At 48.7% G+C, this 17,382-nt stretch overlaps 2 protein-coding genes across 6 annotated transcripts in view; one reads left to right on the top strand and one right to left on the bottom strand.

Annotated features, from left to right (window-relative positions):
- Positions 1-9,377, bottom strand: part of LOC127001290 (zinc finger protein 182-like) — a 71,897-nt gene extending 62,520 nt beyond the window's left edge. For 2 of the 5 annotated variants that reach the window (XR_007754998.1, XR_007754996.1), the window contains exons 1-2: positions 9,240-9,377; positions 3,752-4,065 (exon numbers count right to left, since the gene is read on the bottom strand). The gene's annotated coding sequence lies outside the window, so the exon portion shown is untranslated. Of the gene's footprint in view, positions 1-3,594; positions 4,066-9,239 lie in introns of all 5 variants that reach the window. The other 3 variants (XR_007754997.1, XM_050865686.1, XM_050865687.1) reach the window with 3 other exon arrangements.
- A 4,312-nt stretch (positions 9,378-13,689) lies between these two features.
- Positions 13,690-17,382, top strand: part of LOC127001289 (F-box only protein 11-like) — a 29,773-nt gene continuing 26,080 nt past the window's right edge. Inside the window, 1 exon segment of the mRNA XM_050865671.1 lies at positions 13,690-13,892. Within this exon segment, the coding sequence (XP_050721628.1) occupies positions 13,787-13,892 (106 nt within the window). The 5' untranslated portion in view covers positions 13,690-13,786.

Raw genomic sequence — 17,382 nt, 5'->3', positions numbered from 1 at the left:
TAAGGTAAGGTATATTCAGATTTTCCGATTTGCCTATTTCTTTTTTTCCCTATTTTTTCTTTTCTTCCTACTTGGAGACTTTTTATGCCCTAAGTCGTCTTTTTATGCATTTTGTTTTGGGTCTTTTATTTCTTTGAGTTTCTTTTCCTTACGCTTAGTTTTATCCTTGGAGGAATAATACATGGAGTGGCCCTCAGCGGGTCGCTCTCTTGGAGGAAGAATACAGTATTCTTCCTCCTCTTGAGCAAGCGTTGCCTAACTTTGTAATAACTACCGATGAAGTCCTTAAAGCTCTCCAATCCCTTAAAACGAATACAAGTCCCGGACCTGACAACGTATATCCTATGCTGCTTAAAGAAACAAAGAGCGAAATACTCTCCTCCCTCACAACCATTTTTGATATGTCCTTGCGACAGGCATCGTCCCTTCGGATTGGAAAAAGGCTAACGTGACACCGATTCTTAAGAAAGGAGACAAAAAAACACCAGGTAATTACAGGCCCATTAGTCTAACTTGTTGTAGGTAAGCTACTCGAGAGCATAATTAGAGACAAAATTGTGAGTTACCTTCAAAGCCACTCATTAATTGGGGATTCACAACATGGCTTCCGTAACAAAAGATCCTCCCTATCAAACCTATTGACCTTTTATAACGACCTCTTCTCAGTTTATGACGTAACTAAATCACTGACCGTAGTCTGTCTTGATTTCCAGAAAGCGTTAGATAAAGTCCCACATCATACACTTTGGATTAATATATGGTAGTGATAATAAGGGAGGAGAGTGAAGATAGTGGTGAAGGGATAGGTCATAATGGCAGCAGTATAACTGTCCTGGTGATGGTGCCTGTAGCCATGGTGACAGTGAAGGTCAGCTGGTGGTCAAGGGTGAAGGATTCCTTGGGTCTTTCCAGTGGCTAGATTTGTTTCTCTTCCTGTTTCCATCAGGAACACCTCTCACTTTACAAAGCTGCCCGCCCTCTACTTTTTCATTAATCTACCCTGGATCCTCATCATCATTAGTGACTCATTTCCCACCGTGGGTTCAGGGTCAAAAGGGTTGTGTCAGCATTGTAATAAGTGTTCCAACACAAAGAATAGTGAAGGGAGTAAGTCTGGGCATTGCTGGCCGAGCCTCACATGAAGGGCGCGTCAAGGCATGATGGCCGCGCGGTGGTGCTAATGTGTCGTGCCTTGCCTGTCTTCAACAGCAAGTTTAGTAAAGTTTGACTCATGATCCAAAGCTGTGATTCACAGGTTGTCTTGACGGTCACTGGAGAGTGAAATTAAGGAACACACGCTATTTTCTTACGATAATAAAACTCGTCTCTCGGAATGCTTTTTTATTCTTTACATAAATTCCCAAGTGGTACACTGAGATTTGAGGGCATACAAAACACATGTAAATGCAACCTGTTATAATTCCGATTGGGGGAAGAGAGGGGATGGGGGGTCAGGGTGGAAGAACACCTAAGAGAAGTAGGGGAGGGAAGAAGACGGGAGTGTATGGAGAGAATTGATAAATCGCCTTTGCATTACCAAACTTCTCCCTTATTTCTTTCTCCCGTTACTTCTCTCATCCCTCTAAGGAAGTGGTAACACTGCTGTTGTGCCCCCCCCCCCCCCCACCCAAGGCTGCCGTGGAATAAGACTTGTTTGTTGAGATGGGACGTCACGTGGGTGGAAACAGGAAAGTAACAACACCATAAGACATCAATTACCATGGCCTACACCTCCCAACAGCCAGTTTGGTGTGGTTTGCCTACAGGACTATATTATTACTAGTAACACACACACTTGACCAATAGGCCCAGGCCACAACAGCCAGCCCGGCACAGTCACCAAAAAGATCAGACCGTTCACAGGACCCACCAACCACATGCAGCCTAGGATGGAAAGTGAATAACAGATCATGCCGTTACAGTCAGCATTTGTTCCAATAGATGATTATTTTCTGTTCCCTGTGCTACACACAGCCTTGTAACACCACCACAACAAACACTTGCACTCACACACACAGCAGAACTGAATCAGCACAGCCCCTCAGGAGAAGTGGACCTTCACGTGCCTGGCAATCTCACCCTTAGTCATGAAACGTTTCCCACAAACATCGCACTTGAACCCTTTATGACCAGAGTGTCTGAAGAGGTGCAGGTTCAATAGCCTCTTCAGTTTGAATCTTTTCCCACAAACTTCACACTCATGATTTCTTGCATCAGTGTGAGTAACAGTGTGTACTTTGAGGGTATTCTTCAGACTGAAACGTTTCCCACAAACTTCACACTCATGATTTCTTTCACCAGTGTGTGTAAGGGCATGTTTCTTGAGGTTACCCTTCTCACTGAAACATTTCCCACAAACTTCACACTCATGATTTCTTTTACCAGTGTGTGTAAGGGCATGTTTTTTGAGGTTACCCTTCTGACTGAAACATTTCCCACAAACTTCACAATCATGATTTCTTGCACCAGTATGTGTAAGGGTGTGACTGTTGAGGTGACCCTTCTGACTGAAACGTTTCCCACAAACTTCACACTCATGATGTCTTTCACCAGTGTGTGTAAGTGTGTGTAATTTGAGGGTACCCTTCCGACTGAAACGTTTCCCACAAACTTCACACTCATGATTTCTTTCACCAGTGTGTGTAAGGGCATGTTTCTTGAGGTTACTCTTCTCACTGAAACATTTCCCACAAACTTCACACTCATGATTTCTTTCACCAGTGTGTGTAAGGGAATGTTTCTTGAAGTTACTCTTCAGACTGAAACATTTCCCACAAACTTCACACTCATGATTTCTTTCACCAGTGTGTGTAAGGGAATGTTTCTTGAAGTTACTCTTCTCACTGAAACGTTTCCCACAAACTTCACAATCATGGTGTCTTTCACCAGTGTGTGTAAGAGTGTGTAATTTGAGGGTACCCTTCCGACTGAAACATTTCCCACAAACTTCACACTTATGATTTCTTGCACCAGTGTGTGTAAGTGTGTGTGTGTTGAGGTGACCCTTTTGACTGAAACGTTTCCCACAAACTTCACACTCATGATGTCTTTCACCAGCGTGTGTAAGAGTGTGTCTGTTGAGGATAGTCTTCAGACTGAAACGTTTCCCACAAACTTCACACTCATGATTTCTTTCACCAGTGTGTGTAAGGGCATGTTTCTTGAGGTTACCCTTCTCACTGAAACGTTTCCCACAAACTTCACACTCATGATTTCTTTCACCAGTGTGTGTAAGGGCATGTTTCTTGAGGTTACCCTTCTCACTGAAACGTTTCCCACAAACTTCACACTCATGATTTCTTTCACCAGTGTGTGTAAGTGTGTGTCTGTTGAGGTGACCCTTCTGACTGAAACATTTCCCACAAACTTCACACTCATGGTTTCTTTCACCAGTGTGTGTAACGGTGTGACGTTTGGGGTTACTCCTATTACTAAACCTTTTGCCACACTCCCGGCTTTCATGAGGTCTTACGCCAGAGTGTGTGGGTGTATTTGTTGAGGTCATCCTTCCCTGCATTCTTTTCTCACACTCTTGGCTTTGGTCAGTAATCTTTCTCTCACTCTCAGATCTTCTCACATTTCTGAAATTCAAACTTCCCGCTTTGTGGATGAAGAGGCCAGCAGTTGCTTTTGGTGGTGGTGGTGGTGTTGGTAGTGGCAGTGGCAGTGGTGGTGGTGGTGGTGGTGGTATGACTGGTGGTGGTGGTGGCAGGAGTGGTGGTGGTGGTAATGTTTTTGATTACTCCTGAACCTCACACCAGTAGCAGTCGGCTCCTGCTCATCCCAGCCACTCCAGCTGCTGTCCCGCCTTGCAGCCTCCACTGCAACACTACTCCAGATGTGAGGAGTTGGCTGGTCTTGAGGAACCTCAGAGATGCTGGAGAAGGCGGCGAGGTTGCCTAAAAGCCACACTTAGTGACCAATTGAGCAGGCAAGGCGTGGGATGCACCAAGGAGTCCTGAAGTCAGCGGCAGCAAGGACGGAAGAAGTACCGAGCACAGCAGCTGTCTCAATGCCTACCATCGACACTAACACCAGTGGTGGCCATTGGGACAAAGTCGTGTTCTGCAAAGATAAAAATTGTCTGGTTATGAAACTGAAGTTGGTGGGAGGGATCAGGGCGGTGGTGGGTGCACCAAGGCAAGCCACAGGTCGCCGGGTCGGGCAAATAGTGCGTGTTGATGAGATCACCGCTCTTACATTATTTACGAGGACCACACTGTTCTTCTGATAGGTTTGTATATGTTTCATATTATTCTGGTTATTGATTATTCTTGGGAATGACTACTTGGAAGCGCAGGGAGAGAGGGAGGTTAAAAAAACAACAAGTACTAGTGAAAGAGCTGGATAGTGCGTCATATGCAGTCAACTTGTAATTGAATTTATAAGACAATACTCAAATAACTTCAAGTCTCCAACATAGCCTGTGTTCCACACAGCCGAGGAGTATTCCAACAGGGGCGCACGTGAGTAATGAAGAGGACCCATAATGGAGTATCAACCTGCTCCTTCCTGTCCCAAGTGTAGGCCCACACCTGCCCTCAGCTCCTTCCTGTCCCAAGTGTAGCCCATCCACACCCTGGCCCCCCTCCTTCCTTCCTGTCCCAAGTGTGGCGTCCACACCCTGGCCTCCCACTCCTTCCTGTCCCAAGTGTAGCCCGTCCACACCCTGACCCTCCCCTCCTTCCTGTCCCAAGTGTGGCCATCCACACCCTGGCCCCCGCTCCTTCCTGTCCCAAGTGTAGCCTGTCCACACCCTGGCCCACAACTCCTTCCTGTCCCAAGTGTAGCCCGTCCACACCCTGGCCCCCCGCTCCTTCCTGTCCCAAGTGTAGCCCGTCCACACCCTGGCCCCCCACTCCTTCCTGTCCCAAGTGTAGCCCGTCCACACCCTGGCCCCCCACTCCTTCCTGTCCCAAGTGTAGCCCGTCCACACCCTGGCCCTCCACTCCTTCCTGTCCCAAGTGTAGTCCGTCCACACCCTGGCCCCCACCTTCCCGTCCCAAGTGTAGCCCATCCACACCCTGGCCCTCCTCTCCTTCCTGTCCCAAGTGTAGCCCGTCCACACCCTGGCCCTCCACTCCTTCCTGTCCCAAGTGTAGCCCGTCCACACCCTGACCCCCCACTCCTTCCCGTCCCAAGTGTAGCCCGTCCACACCCTGACCCCCACTCCTTCCTGTCCCAAATTGGCCTGCCTTCCCTGGCCCACACCCTGGCCTCCTTCCTGTCCCAAGTGTAGCCCGTCCACACCCTGGCCCCCCACTCCTTCCCAAGTGGCCTGTCCACACCCTGGCCCCCCTCCTTCCGTCCCAAGTGTGGCCGTCCACACCCTGGCCCCAGCCTCCTTCCCTGTCCACACCCTGGCCCCGGCCTTCCTGCCCCAGCCCACCCTGCCCCCGCCTTCCGTCCACACCCTGGCCCCCCTTCCTTCCTGGCCCACACCCTGGCCCCCCGCTCCTTCCTGTCCCAAGTGTAGCCCGTCCACACCCTGGCCCCAGCTCCTTCCGTCCACACCCTGGCCCCCAGCCTCCTTCCTGTCCCAAGTGTAGCCCGTCCACACCCTGGCCCCTCCTCCTTCCCTGGCCCACACCCTGGCCCCGCTCCTTCCTGTCCCAAGTGTAGCCTGTCCACACCCTTCCCCCTTCCGTCCACACCCTGGCCCCCTCCTTCCCTGTCCCAAGTGTAGCCTCCACACCCTGGCCCCCCTTGGCTCCTTCCTGTCCCAAGTGTAGCCCGTCCACACCCTGGCCCCCGCTCCTTCCCGTCCCAAGTGTAGCCTGGCCCACACCCTGGCCCCCCCTTCTCCTTCCTGTCCCAAGTGTGGCCCATCCACACCCTGGCCCCCCCTCCTTCCCTGTCCCAAGTGTAGCCTGTCCACACCCTGGCCCCCCGCTCCTTCCTGTCCCAAGTGTAGCCCGTCCACACCCTGGCGCTCCTTCCTGTCCCATGGGTAGCCCGTCCACACCCTGGCCCCCGCTCCTTCCCTGTCCCAAGTGTAGCCCGTCCACACCCCTGGCCCCCGCTCCTTCCTGTCCCAAGTGTAGCCGTCCACACCCTGGCCCCCCTCTCCGTCATGTCCCAAGTGTAGACCGGCCACACCCAGGCCCCCCGCCTCCTTCCTGTCCCAAGTAGCCGCCCACACCCTGGCCCCCCTTCCTTCCGTCCCAAGTGTAGCCTGTCCACACCCTGGCCTCCTTCCGTCTGTCCACACCCTGGCCTCCTTCCTGTCCCAAGTGTAGCCGTCCACACCCTGGCCCCCCGCCTCCTTCCTGTCCCAAGTGTAGCCTGGCCCACACCCTGGCCCCCGCCTCCTTCCGTCCAAGTGTAGCCGTCCACACCCTGGCCCTTCCTTCCTGTCCCAAGTGTAGCCCATCCACACCCTGGCCCCCGCTCCTTCCGTCCCAAGTGTAGCCTGGTCCACACCCTGGCTCCCCTCCTTCCTGTCCCAAGTGTAGCCCATCCACACCCCTGGCCTCCTTCCTCCTTCCCTGTCCCAAGTGTAGCCCGTCCACACCCTGGCCCCCCGCTCCTTCCTGTCCCAAGTGTAGCCCGTCCACACCCTGGCCCCCCGCTCCTTCCTGTCCCAAGTGTAGCCCGTCCACACCCTGGCCCCCCGCTCCTTCCTGTCCCAAGTGTAGCCCGTCCACACCCTGGCTCCTTCCTCCTTCCACACCCCTGGCCCCCGCTCCTTCCTGTCCCAAGTGTAGCCTGGCCCACACCCTGGCCCCCGCTCCTTCCTGTCCCAAGTGCCCACACCCTGGCCCTCCCCCTTCCAAGTCTTGGCCCACACCCCTGGCCCCCGCTCCTTCCTGTCCCAAGTGTAGCCTGGCCCACACCCTGGCCCCCCTCCCTTCCCCTGTCCCAAGTGTAGCCCGTCCACACCCTGGCCCCCGCTCCTTCCGTCCACACCCTGGCCTCTGGCCCCACACCCTTCCTTGTCCCAAGTGTAGTCCCCGGCCCACACCCTGGCCCCCCCTCCTTCCTGTCCCAAGTGTAGCCGTCCACACCCTGGCCCTTCCCGTCCCAAGTGGCCCCCGCCTCCTTCCTGTCCCAAGTGTAGTCTGGCCCACACCCTGGCCCCCGCCCTTCCCGTCCACACCTTGGCTCCTTCCTGTCCCAAGTGTAGCCTGTCCACACCCTGGCCCCCGCTCCTTCCCTGTCCCAAGTGTAGCCTGGTCCACACCCTGGCCCCCCCTCCTTCCGTCCTGGTGTAGCCCGTCCACACCCTGGCCCCTGGCTCCTTCCCTGTCCCAAGTGTAGCCTGTCCACACCCTGGCCCCCGCTCCTTCCTGTCCACCCCCAAGTGTAGCCTGTCCACACCCTGGCCCCCCGCCCTTCCTGTCCCAAGTGGCCTGTCCACACCCTGGCCCCCGCTCCTTCCCTGGCCCCACACCCTGGCCCCCCTCCTTCCGCCCCAAGTGGCCCACACCCTGGCCCCCCGCTCCTTCCCGTCCCAAGTGTAGCCCGTCCACACCCTGGCCCCCCGCTCCTTCCCGTCCCAAGTGTAGCCCGTCCACACCCTGGCCCCCCGCTCCTTCCCGTCCACACCCTGGCCCCCCGCTCCTTCCCGTCCACACCCTGGCCCCCCGCTCCTTCCCGTCCCAAGTGTAGCCCGTCCACACCCTGGCCCCCCGCTCCTTCCCTGTCCCAAGTGTGGCCGTCCACCCTGGCCCCCGCTCCTTCCGTCCCAAGTGTAGCCGTCCACACCCTGGCCCCCCGCGCCTTCCTGTCCCAAGTGTAGCCCGTCCACACCCTGGCCCCCCGCTCCTTCCCGTCCCAAGTGTAGCCCGTCCACACCCTGGCCCCCCGCTCCTTCCTGTCCCAAGTGTAGCCCGTCCACACCCTGGCCCCCCACTCCTTCCTGTCCCAAGTGTAGCCCGTCCACACCCTGGCCCCCCGCTCCTTCCTGTCCCAAGTGTAGCCGTCCACACCCTGGCCCTCCACTCCTTCCTGTCCCAAGTGTAGCCTGTCCACACCCTGGCTCCTTCCTGTCCCAAGTGTAGCCGTCCACACCCTGGCCCCCCTCCTTCCTGTCCCAAGTGTGGCCGTCCACACCCTGGCTCCCTCCTTCCTGTCCCAAGTGTAGCCCGTCCACACCCTGGCCCCCCACTCCTTCCTGTCCCAAGTGTAGCCCGTCCACACCCTGGCCCCCCGCTCCTTCCTGTCCCAAGTGTAGCCCGTCCACACCCTGGCCCCCCGCTCCTTCCTGTCCCAAGTGTAGCCCGTCCACACCCTGGCCCCCCACTCCTTCCTGTCCCAAGTGTAGCCCGTCCACACCCTGGCCCCCCACTCCTTCCTGTCCCGAGTGTAGCCCACACACCTGGCCCCCACTCCTTCCTGTCCCAAGTGTAGCCTGTCCACACCCTGGCCCCTGGCCCTTCTGTCCCAAGTGTAGCCTGTCCACACCCTGGCCCCACTCCTTCCTGTCCCAAGTGTAGCCTGTCCACACCCTGGCCCCCACTCCTTCCTGTCCCAAGTGTAGCCTGGTCCACACCCTGGCCCCCAGCGCCTTCCTGTCCCACGTGTAGCCAGTCCACACCCTGGCCCTACCCTCCTTCCTGTCCCAAGTGTAGCCCGTCCACACCCTGGCCCCCCTCTCCTTCCTGTCCCAAGTGTAGCCCGTCCACACCCTGGCCCCCCACTCCTTCCTGTCCCAAGTGTAGCCCGTCCACACCCTGGCCCCCACTCCTTCCTGTCCCAAGTGTGGCCTGTCCACACCCTGGCCCCCACTCCTTCCCTGTCCTGAGTGTAGCCGGTCCCCACCCTGGCCCCCCACTCCTTCCTGTCCCAAGTGTAGCCGTCCACACCCTGGCCCCCCCGCCTCCTTCCTGTCCCAAGTGTAGCCTGTCCACACCCTGGCCCCCACTCCTTCCTGTCCCAAGTGTAGCCTGTCCACACCCTGGCCCCACTCCTTCCTGTCCCAAGTGTAGCCTGTCCACACCCCTGGCCCCCACTCCTTCCTGTCCCAAGTGTAGCCCGTCCACACCCTGGCCCCCCACTCCTTCCTGTCCCGAGTGTAGCCCGTCCACACCCTGGCCCCCCACTCCTTCCTGTCCCAAGTGTAGCCCGTCCACACCCTGGCCCCCCGCTCCTTCCTGTCCCAAGTGTAGCCCGTCCACACCCTGGCCCCCCGCTCCTTCCTGTCCCAAGTGTAGCCCGTCCACACCCTGGCCCCCCGCTCCTTTCTGTCCCAAGTGTAGCCCGTCCACACCCTGGCCTCCCACCACCCGCACACTCACCCTGGGGGCCTGCACGCCGAGGGACTCCTCCTCCTCCACGAGAAACACTGCCAGGGCACTTCAGGGCACGTGGCGGACCTCGACCTTGAACTTGATGTCTCAGGGGAGAGGACTTGTTTACTTTCTCCTCCTTTTCTTTCTCTGTAGAGCTTCTTCATATGATTCTTCTTGATTCTTTATTATATCTGTGTACTTATATTCAGATTTTTCTGTTTTCCCCTTTTCTGATTCATGTATTTTCCCATTTTTTTTATTTCCCTATTTTCTTTTTTTGATATGATCCGCTTTTTTTTTTGAAATGATATGCCTATTTTCCATTATTTGGTTCCATTTTTCCTATTTTTTCTTCTTTTTGTGTTCTCTCGCTTCTTCTTCTTTTCCTTCCTATACCTGGGTACTTTTTTATGCTTGGAGAGCGGTGATGATTCGGACAGTGGGATGGTCCGGCCATCGCACTTGTTGTAAAGATTTCTGGTAAAGTGTATGGGAGTGAGTGCCGCGAGATTTTGTGTGAATGCGCAAAACTTTGTTGCCTTGGTCCACAAAGGGACAACCACGCCCTCAGAGCTGGTTTTTTTTGGCTTCAAGTCCTATTTTATGTTTTTTTGCATCTCGTATGTAATATTTTCAGGGTGTATCGTAAGCTCTCGCTTCAAAAACGTGCTAATTAGCGAGATGTAAATTATTTCGGTGATGCAACGATGCACGGCGAAGGTGTTGCCGTAAACACGATCACCACCGAGGCTCTCGTGCTGGAAAAGGAGTGTGACCACACATTTGCTTTTTATAGAGTCGTGATGATTCGGACGGTTGATTTTTTCATGATTTTTATTAAATTTATATCAATTTAAACATTATAGGTGTTGCAACGGTTATAAAAAGGTTAATTTGGTTGATTTATATTCAGATATTATGCTTGTGAGAAGAGAAGGAAGCCATAATACCAAAATTTTTGTGATATTTCTTGTAGTTCTCCTTTTATTTTTTTTCCCTTCTAAATATCAAGAGGATACTTTTGTCCTTATACAAATGTTTTGTAGAAGATATAATCTTGTTTATTAGCCAATCAAACTTGAGTTATATTAATATTATGGTGAGTGTTATGAGTGTCCGTACCATCCCACCTCCCTGGCCGAACCATCACCACGGGTGGGGATGGTTCGGACGATTTAGAAACTTGTCTTTCATCACCTACATCTGAAAACTGGAAATAGCTACGAGTGTCATATTAGCAGCCTAAAGAGCCAAATGATGGAGGAACATTTTGAGATCAACAAAATTACACTACTTCTTAAACTTCTTTTTCTAAAAATATTTTTCTAAAAAGTGTCCGAATCATACCGGCTCTCCCCTATACCTCCACACATATGTACGTATTGTTAGTTATATAATTAATCACACTATGTAGGCCTACTGCCAACAATAAACTATCAATCAGTCAATCAATAATTAAACTATCAATCAATCACTTTTTTATGTCTTAATTAGTTTGTTGTCTTTTATACATTTTGTTTATGGGCTTTTGTTCGTTTAATTTATTTTCCTTACGCGCAGTTTTATCCTTCAGTGTTTTTTTTTATTCAATCAATCAGTCTTTATTCAGACGTATGTAAAAAAAAACATTAATAGCAACAAAAACGTTCTACAACTCAAAATCAAAGAATGTGACAATATAGAACTATACTGCCGTGCTATACAAGGCTGTGATCTCTGCAGTATTTTACTTTAAGGACTAGTATTTACTCTATCTCTGTATTCATTCCCATCTAGTGCTTGGGCAATGTTCTCCGTCCCCACATTTTATTGTCTTATTGTCCAGGGGGAGGTACCGCCCCCTCCCTTGTTGTGCTTTCCTTCCTACCATTGTACCTAGTTTCATGTGTTCGATCCCTACACATGTATTAATAGTTGTATAATCACACTCTGTCCTGCCTGGGGGTTGGGATGGCATGTTCCTCCCTTCTCCCTTGTTGTTTACCTGCAACAATAAATTATCAATCAATCAATCAATCAATCATATCCTACAATACGTACAAAGACTATATACAGATATATAATACAATACTTACACAATACAGAGACGGTACAGATACAATACAATACAGATATTCTACAATACAAAGACTATATACAGATATGATATAATACAATACTTATACAATACAGAGACGGTACAGATACAATACAATACAGATATCCTACAATACAAAGATCTATATAGAGATATGATATAATACAATACTTATACAATACAGAGACGGTACAGATACAATACAATACAGATATCCTACAATACAAAGATCTATATAGAGATATGATATAATACAATACTTATGCAATACAGAGACGGTACAGATACAATACAATACAGATATTCTACAATACAAAGATCTATATACAGATATGATATAATACAATACTTATGCAATACAGAGACGGTACAGATACAATTAATACAATACAGATATCCTACAATACAAAGACTATATACAGATATGATATAATACAATACTTATGCAATACAGAGACGGTACAGATACAATTAATACAATACAGATATCCTACAATACAAAGACTATATACAGATATGATATAATACAATACTTATACAATACAGAGACGGTACAGATACAATACAATACAGATATTCTACAATACAAAGACTATATACAGATATGATATAATACAATACTTATGCAATACAGAGACGGTACAGATACAATTAATACAATACAGATATCCTACAATACAAAGACTATATACAGATATGATATAATACAATACTTATACAATACAGAGACGGTACAGATACAATACAATACAGATATTCTACAATACAAAGACTATATACAGATATGATATAATACAATACTTATACAATACAGAGACGGTACAGATACAATACAATACAGATATCCTACAATACAAAGATCTATATAGAGATATGATATAATACAATACTTAGACGGTACAGATACAATACAATACAGATATCCTACAATACAAAGACTATATACAGATATGATATAATACAATACTGATACAATACAGAGACAGTACAGATATAATACAAACACAATATAACACTACATAATGAAATACAATATACTTTACACCCGTGCTCCTCCGATTACTCATGCCTATATATTTTTAAGGTCTTTCCCTGTGTTAAAACGTATTCTACTTGATTCTGCGTCGGTCATTTTTTATTCATTTACTTTTCCACGAGTTCTGAGTAAGCGAGGAAGCAAATATATTTACATTCATCTGAGAACAATGAAAGACAGCACTTCTTTGTTTACATCGCGTTTTCTGTGGAGATCAATATTGTTCACTTTTCCTCGCCTTTAGGAGCCACAGTGGCCATTAAAACACATGCATACGGTCTTTTATAATGCCCAACTGTTATTACTGACCCATGAATCAGCCTCAAAGGTTTATATAGGAGAGGAAACTGTGTAATAGTAGATATCTGTAGTCAGTGTTGCCATTCATAGCTGGAGACACCCGCGGACACCCACCGAAATAGCCCAAACAGTAGCCCAATCTGAAAACGTTTATAACCTCCCACAAACAAATAATTAAAAACCTCTAGTGATGCTGTATTAATGAAAACTGATTTATGGGCATGTTAGCAGGAGTTGGGGTTTTATTGGGCATCGTTGACGGGAAATAAAAGTTATCCCCAAACCCGCAACCACTGACCTTGGCAGTAATGTCTGTAATCAAGGCTGGGTTCCAATAATATCTTACCATACATAAACAATGGACTCAGCGCCTTAAACACCATTATGGAATACACTGGATAAAGATTTCGCTTTCTTGTGTTTATTTCACCATGAATCTCTCCACCTGGCTCCCTTAAATACTCTGAAAACCCTCTTTCAAAATCATCTGGTCTGCGTTCTGGCGCTCTAATCCGCTGTTGTAGGAATCAGCTCGCAGTCGCAAAATAGCTCGCGGTGAGAGGACAGACTTGCTTACTTTTTCAATATTTCACTCACCGCTATCATTTTCTTGTCCTGCTTCGGTTCCAATACACGGCACAAACATCAGAGCAACACTTTTAATCAAGAGAAGGCTTGAAAATAATCGAATAGGGCAGATTTTATAGCATGAATAACCCTATGTTTATATGTACTGAGTTCTTGCTGGTTTGGGCCGTATCAACCCTCGCAAAGCTCACAGATGGATAAAGTTGACCAAAACAAGTAAACTAATATGTTTTCCTGCTGTGTATTCCCCCAGTGGACATGCGTATTGGGCACCAGCGCGACTTATTCCACCAAGGAGGTATTTCTCGCAAGACCGGGTCACGTGACTGGAGAACAGGCGGTGATTGGCGGGTGTAGGATCACTCCGGGCGCTGATTGGTCGAGAGCTCCTCATGCTGGGCGCTGATTGGCTGGTCGCGCTTCCGCCAAGACCAAGACTAAGGCCAAGACCAAGGCGCTACAAAATGGCTGGCTCAGTGCTGGCAGGGAGCAGGGAGGGGCTGGACATGCCCTTTGTCTCTTTATGAAAATTGACCTGCCCCCCGCGCCGCCATGTCCCAGCAGGCCCTCAGGTCAGGCCTCCCGCAGCTACGGAAGCGGCGTATCGCTAAGAAGAAGATGCTGAGACGAGGAACGCCGCTCAAGGAGGGAAACAATGGTGAGCGGGGCAGCTGCACGGGTTTGTTTTCCTTGTCGCGGGGAGGACTCGTTTTTGACCTTTTTTGACCTTTTTTGACCCGCCTCCCTGACCTCGTGCTGGGATTATTCTCGGGATATTTATTGAGTAGCCTTTGGGATCGTTTGGGTTGGTTTTGCAGTGAGAAACATCGATTTTTTGGCCGTGTGTGAATGTGAAGGTTCCTGGCAGGCATATACACACTATGGACACCTTGTCAGTATTAACTTTTCCTCGTGTATTTAGGGATATTTAAGGCCATTCAGGGCGGTTTTGCTTTGAGAAACACGGATTTTTTGGCCGTGTGTGGATGTGAAGGTTCCTGGCAGGCGTACATACTCTATGGACACTTTGTCAATATTAACTTTTCCTCGTGTATTTAGGGATATTTAAGGCCATTTGGGGCGGTTTTGCTTTGAGAAACACATATTTTTTTGGCCGTGTGTGAATGTGAAGGTTCCTGGCAGGCGTACACACTATGGACACTTTGTCAATATTAACTTTTCCTCGTGTATTTAGGGATATTTAAGGCCATTTGGGGCGGTTTTGCTTTGAGGCACACGGATTTTTTGGCCGTGTGTGAATGTGAAGGTTCCTGGCAGGCGTACACACACTATGGATAGTTTTTGGACACCTTGTCAATATTAACATTTTCACATGTATTTTAGGGATATTTAAGGCCATTCGGGGCGGTTTTGCATTGAGAAACACTGACTTTTTTGGCGTGTGTGAATGTGAAGGTTCCTGGCAGGCGTACACACTATGGACACCTTGTCAATATTAACCTTTCCTCGTGTATTTAGGGATATTTAAGGCCATTTGGGGCGGTTTTGCTTTGAGACACACGGATTTTTTGGCCGTGTGTGGATGTGAAGGTTCCTGGCAGGTGTACACACACTAAGGATAGTTTTTGGACACCTTGTCAATATTAACATTTTCACGTGTATTTAGGGATATTTAAGGCCATTTGGGGCGGCTTTGCATTGAGAAACACTAATATTTTTGGCCGTGTGTGAATGTGAAGGTTCCTGGCAGGCGTACACACTATGGACACCTTGTCAATATTAACTTTTCCTCGTGTATTTAGGGATATTTAAGGCCATTTGGGGCGGCTTTGCTTTGAGAAACACTGATTTTTTTATGTGTGAATGTGAAGGTTCCTGGCAGTATGACACACTCTATGGACACTTTGTCAATATTAACCTTTCCTCGTGTATTTAGGGATATTTAAGGCCATTTGGGGGCGGTTTGCTTTGAGAAACACTGATTTTTTGGCCGTGTGGATGTGAAGGTTCCTATATGTATATTACACTATGGATAGTTTTTGGACACCTTGTCAATATTAACATTTTCACGTGTATTTAGGGATATTTAAGGCCATTTGGGGCGGTTTTGCTTTGAGAAACACTGATTTTTTTGGCCGTGTGTGAATGTGAAGGTTCCTGGCAGGCGTACACACTATGGACACCTTGTCAATATTAACTTTTCCTCGTGTATTTAGGGATATTTAAGGCCATTTGGGGCGGCTTTGCTTTGAGAAACACTGATTTTTTTGGCGTGTGTGAATGTGAAGGTTCCTGGCAGGCGTACACACTCTATGGACACTTTGTCAATATTAACCTTTCCTCGTGTATTTAGGGATATTTAAGGCCATTTGGGGCGGTTTTGCTTTGAGAAACACTGATTTTTTGGCCGTGTGTGGATGTGAAGGTTCCTGGCAGGCGTACACACTCTATGGATAGTTTTTGGACACCTTGTCAATATTAACATTTTCACGTGTATTTAGGGATATTTAAGGCCATTTGGGGCGGTTTTGCTTTGAGAAACACTGATTTTTTTGGCCGTGTGTGAATGTGAAGGTTCCTGGCAGGCATACACACTCTATGGATAGTTTTTGGACACCTTATCAGTATTAACCTCTCCTCGTGTATTTAGGGATATTTAAGGCCATTTGGGGCGGCTTTGCTTTGAGAAACACGGATTTTTTGGCCGTGTGTGGATGTGAAGGTTCCTGGCAGGCGTACACACACTATGGATAGTTTTTGGACACCTTGTCAATATTAACCTTTCCTCGTGTATTTAGGGATATTTAAGGCCATTTGGGGCGGTTTTGCTTTGAGAAACACATATTTTTTTGGCCGTGTGTGGATGTGAAGGTTCCTGGCAGGCGTACTCACTCTATGGATAGTTTTTGGACACCTTGTCAATATTAACATTTTCACGTGTATTTAGGGATATTTAAGGCCATTTGGGGTGGCTTTGCTTTGAGAAACACTGATTTTTTTGGCGTGTGTGGATGTGAAGGTTCCTGGCAGGCGTACACACTATGGACACCTTGTCAATATTAACTTTTCCTCGTGTATTTAGGGATATTTAAGGCCATTTGGGGCTGTTTTGCTTTGAGAAACACGGATTTTTTGGCCGTGTGTGAATGTGAAGGTTCCTGGCAGGCGTACACACTATGGACACCTTGTCAATATTAACTTTTCCTCGTGTATTTAGGGATATTTAAGGCAATTCGGGGCGGTTTTGCATTGAGAAACAATTGATTTTTTGGCTGTGTGTTAATGTGAAGCATATAATTGCATGGTATCTGTGTGTATATTCCCCATTCTAATTTTAACTTTTTTCAACCTTTTCATGAGTATTTAGGAACATTTAAGGCCATTCGGGGTGGCTTTTGCATTGAGGAACATCGTTTTTTTGGCCGTGTGTGAATATGAAGGTTCCTGGCAGGTATACACACAACACTGGACACCCTGTCGCTATTAGCCTTCCCACTCACCCCTTGACTCACTGCCCGATATCAAGGAGTAATGATCTCAGGAGGCTATCCATCTCCACACTTTGGATTAATGACAACACTGATATCAAAATAAGCAGTCAAAAAGTTAGGTGTGATAATTGATTGGAACAACAGGGTACAGGTAACTCAATTTATGCAAGTGTGAGGAAGAAATGAGGGATACCATGAGCGACTGGCTAGTATTGGTACCGCTACCGAGCAGTCTGGTACTGGTACAGTACCGTATAGCTGGTACCGTTAGTACCGTCACTGGTATCGGTACCTGCCCACCCCTATTGTTGAGTAGCATGGCAGCGTGGGTACTGTATTATTGTTCAAGTGGCGCGCGGGAAGAATGAGCTCAACTGTGTGGCCGCGGTGCCTTGTGAGTCCAGTTACGTGAGACATGTGGTGGCCACTCCATAAAATATCGCATATAAGTGGAAGAAACGTGTAAATTAAACATTTACATAGATTTTGGACCCCGCGTTATTTCAAAAACCCGTAAACCAAACACGCGTAAATCGAGAGTTACCTGTACCATCTAAGAAATACTTCATTTGGTAAGACCATGAAGATGCTTGTACTCACCTGGTTTACTTACCTGGTGGGCTTCCCGACCCCATGATCCACATGATGAGGAAGGGGTACTGGGAAGCCAGCACTCTGTATACTATTAATTATACT

The sequence above is a fragment of the Eriocheir sinensis genome, chromosome 20 (assembly GCF_024679095.1).
Source record: "Eriocheir sinensis breed Jianghai 21 chromosome 20, ASM2467909v1, whole genome shotgun sequence".
Lineage (NCBI taxonomy): Eukaryota > Metazoa > Arthropoda > Malacostraca > Decapoda > Varunidae > Eriocheir > Eriocheir sinensis.
This window is presented reverse-complemented; position numbering and strand designations above follow the sequence as displayed.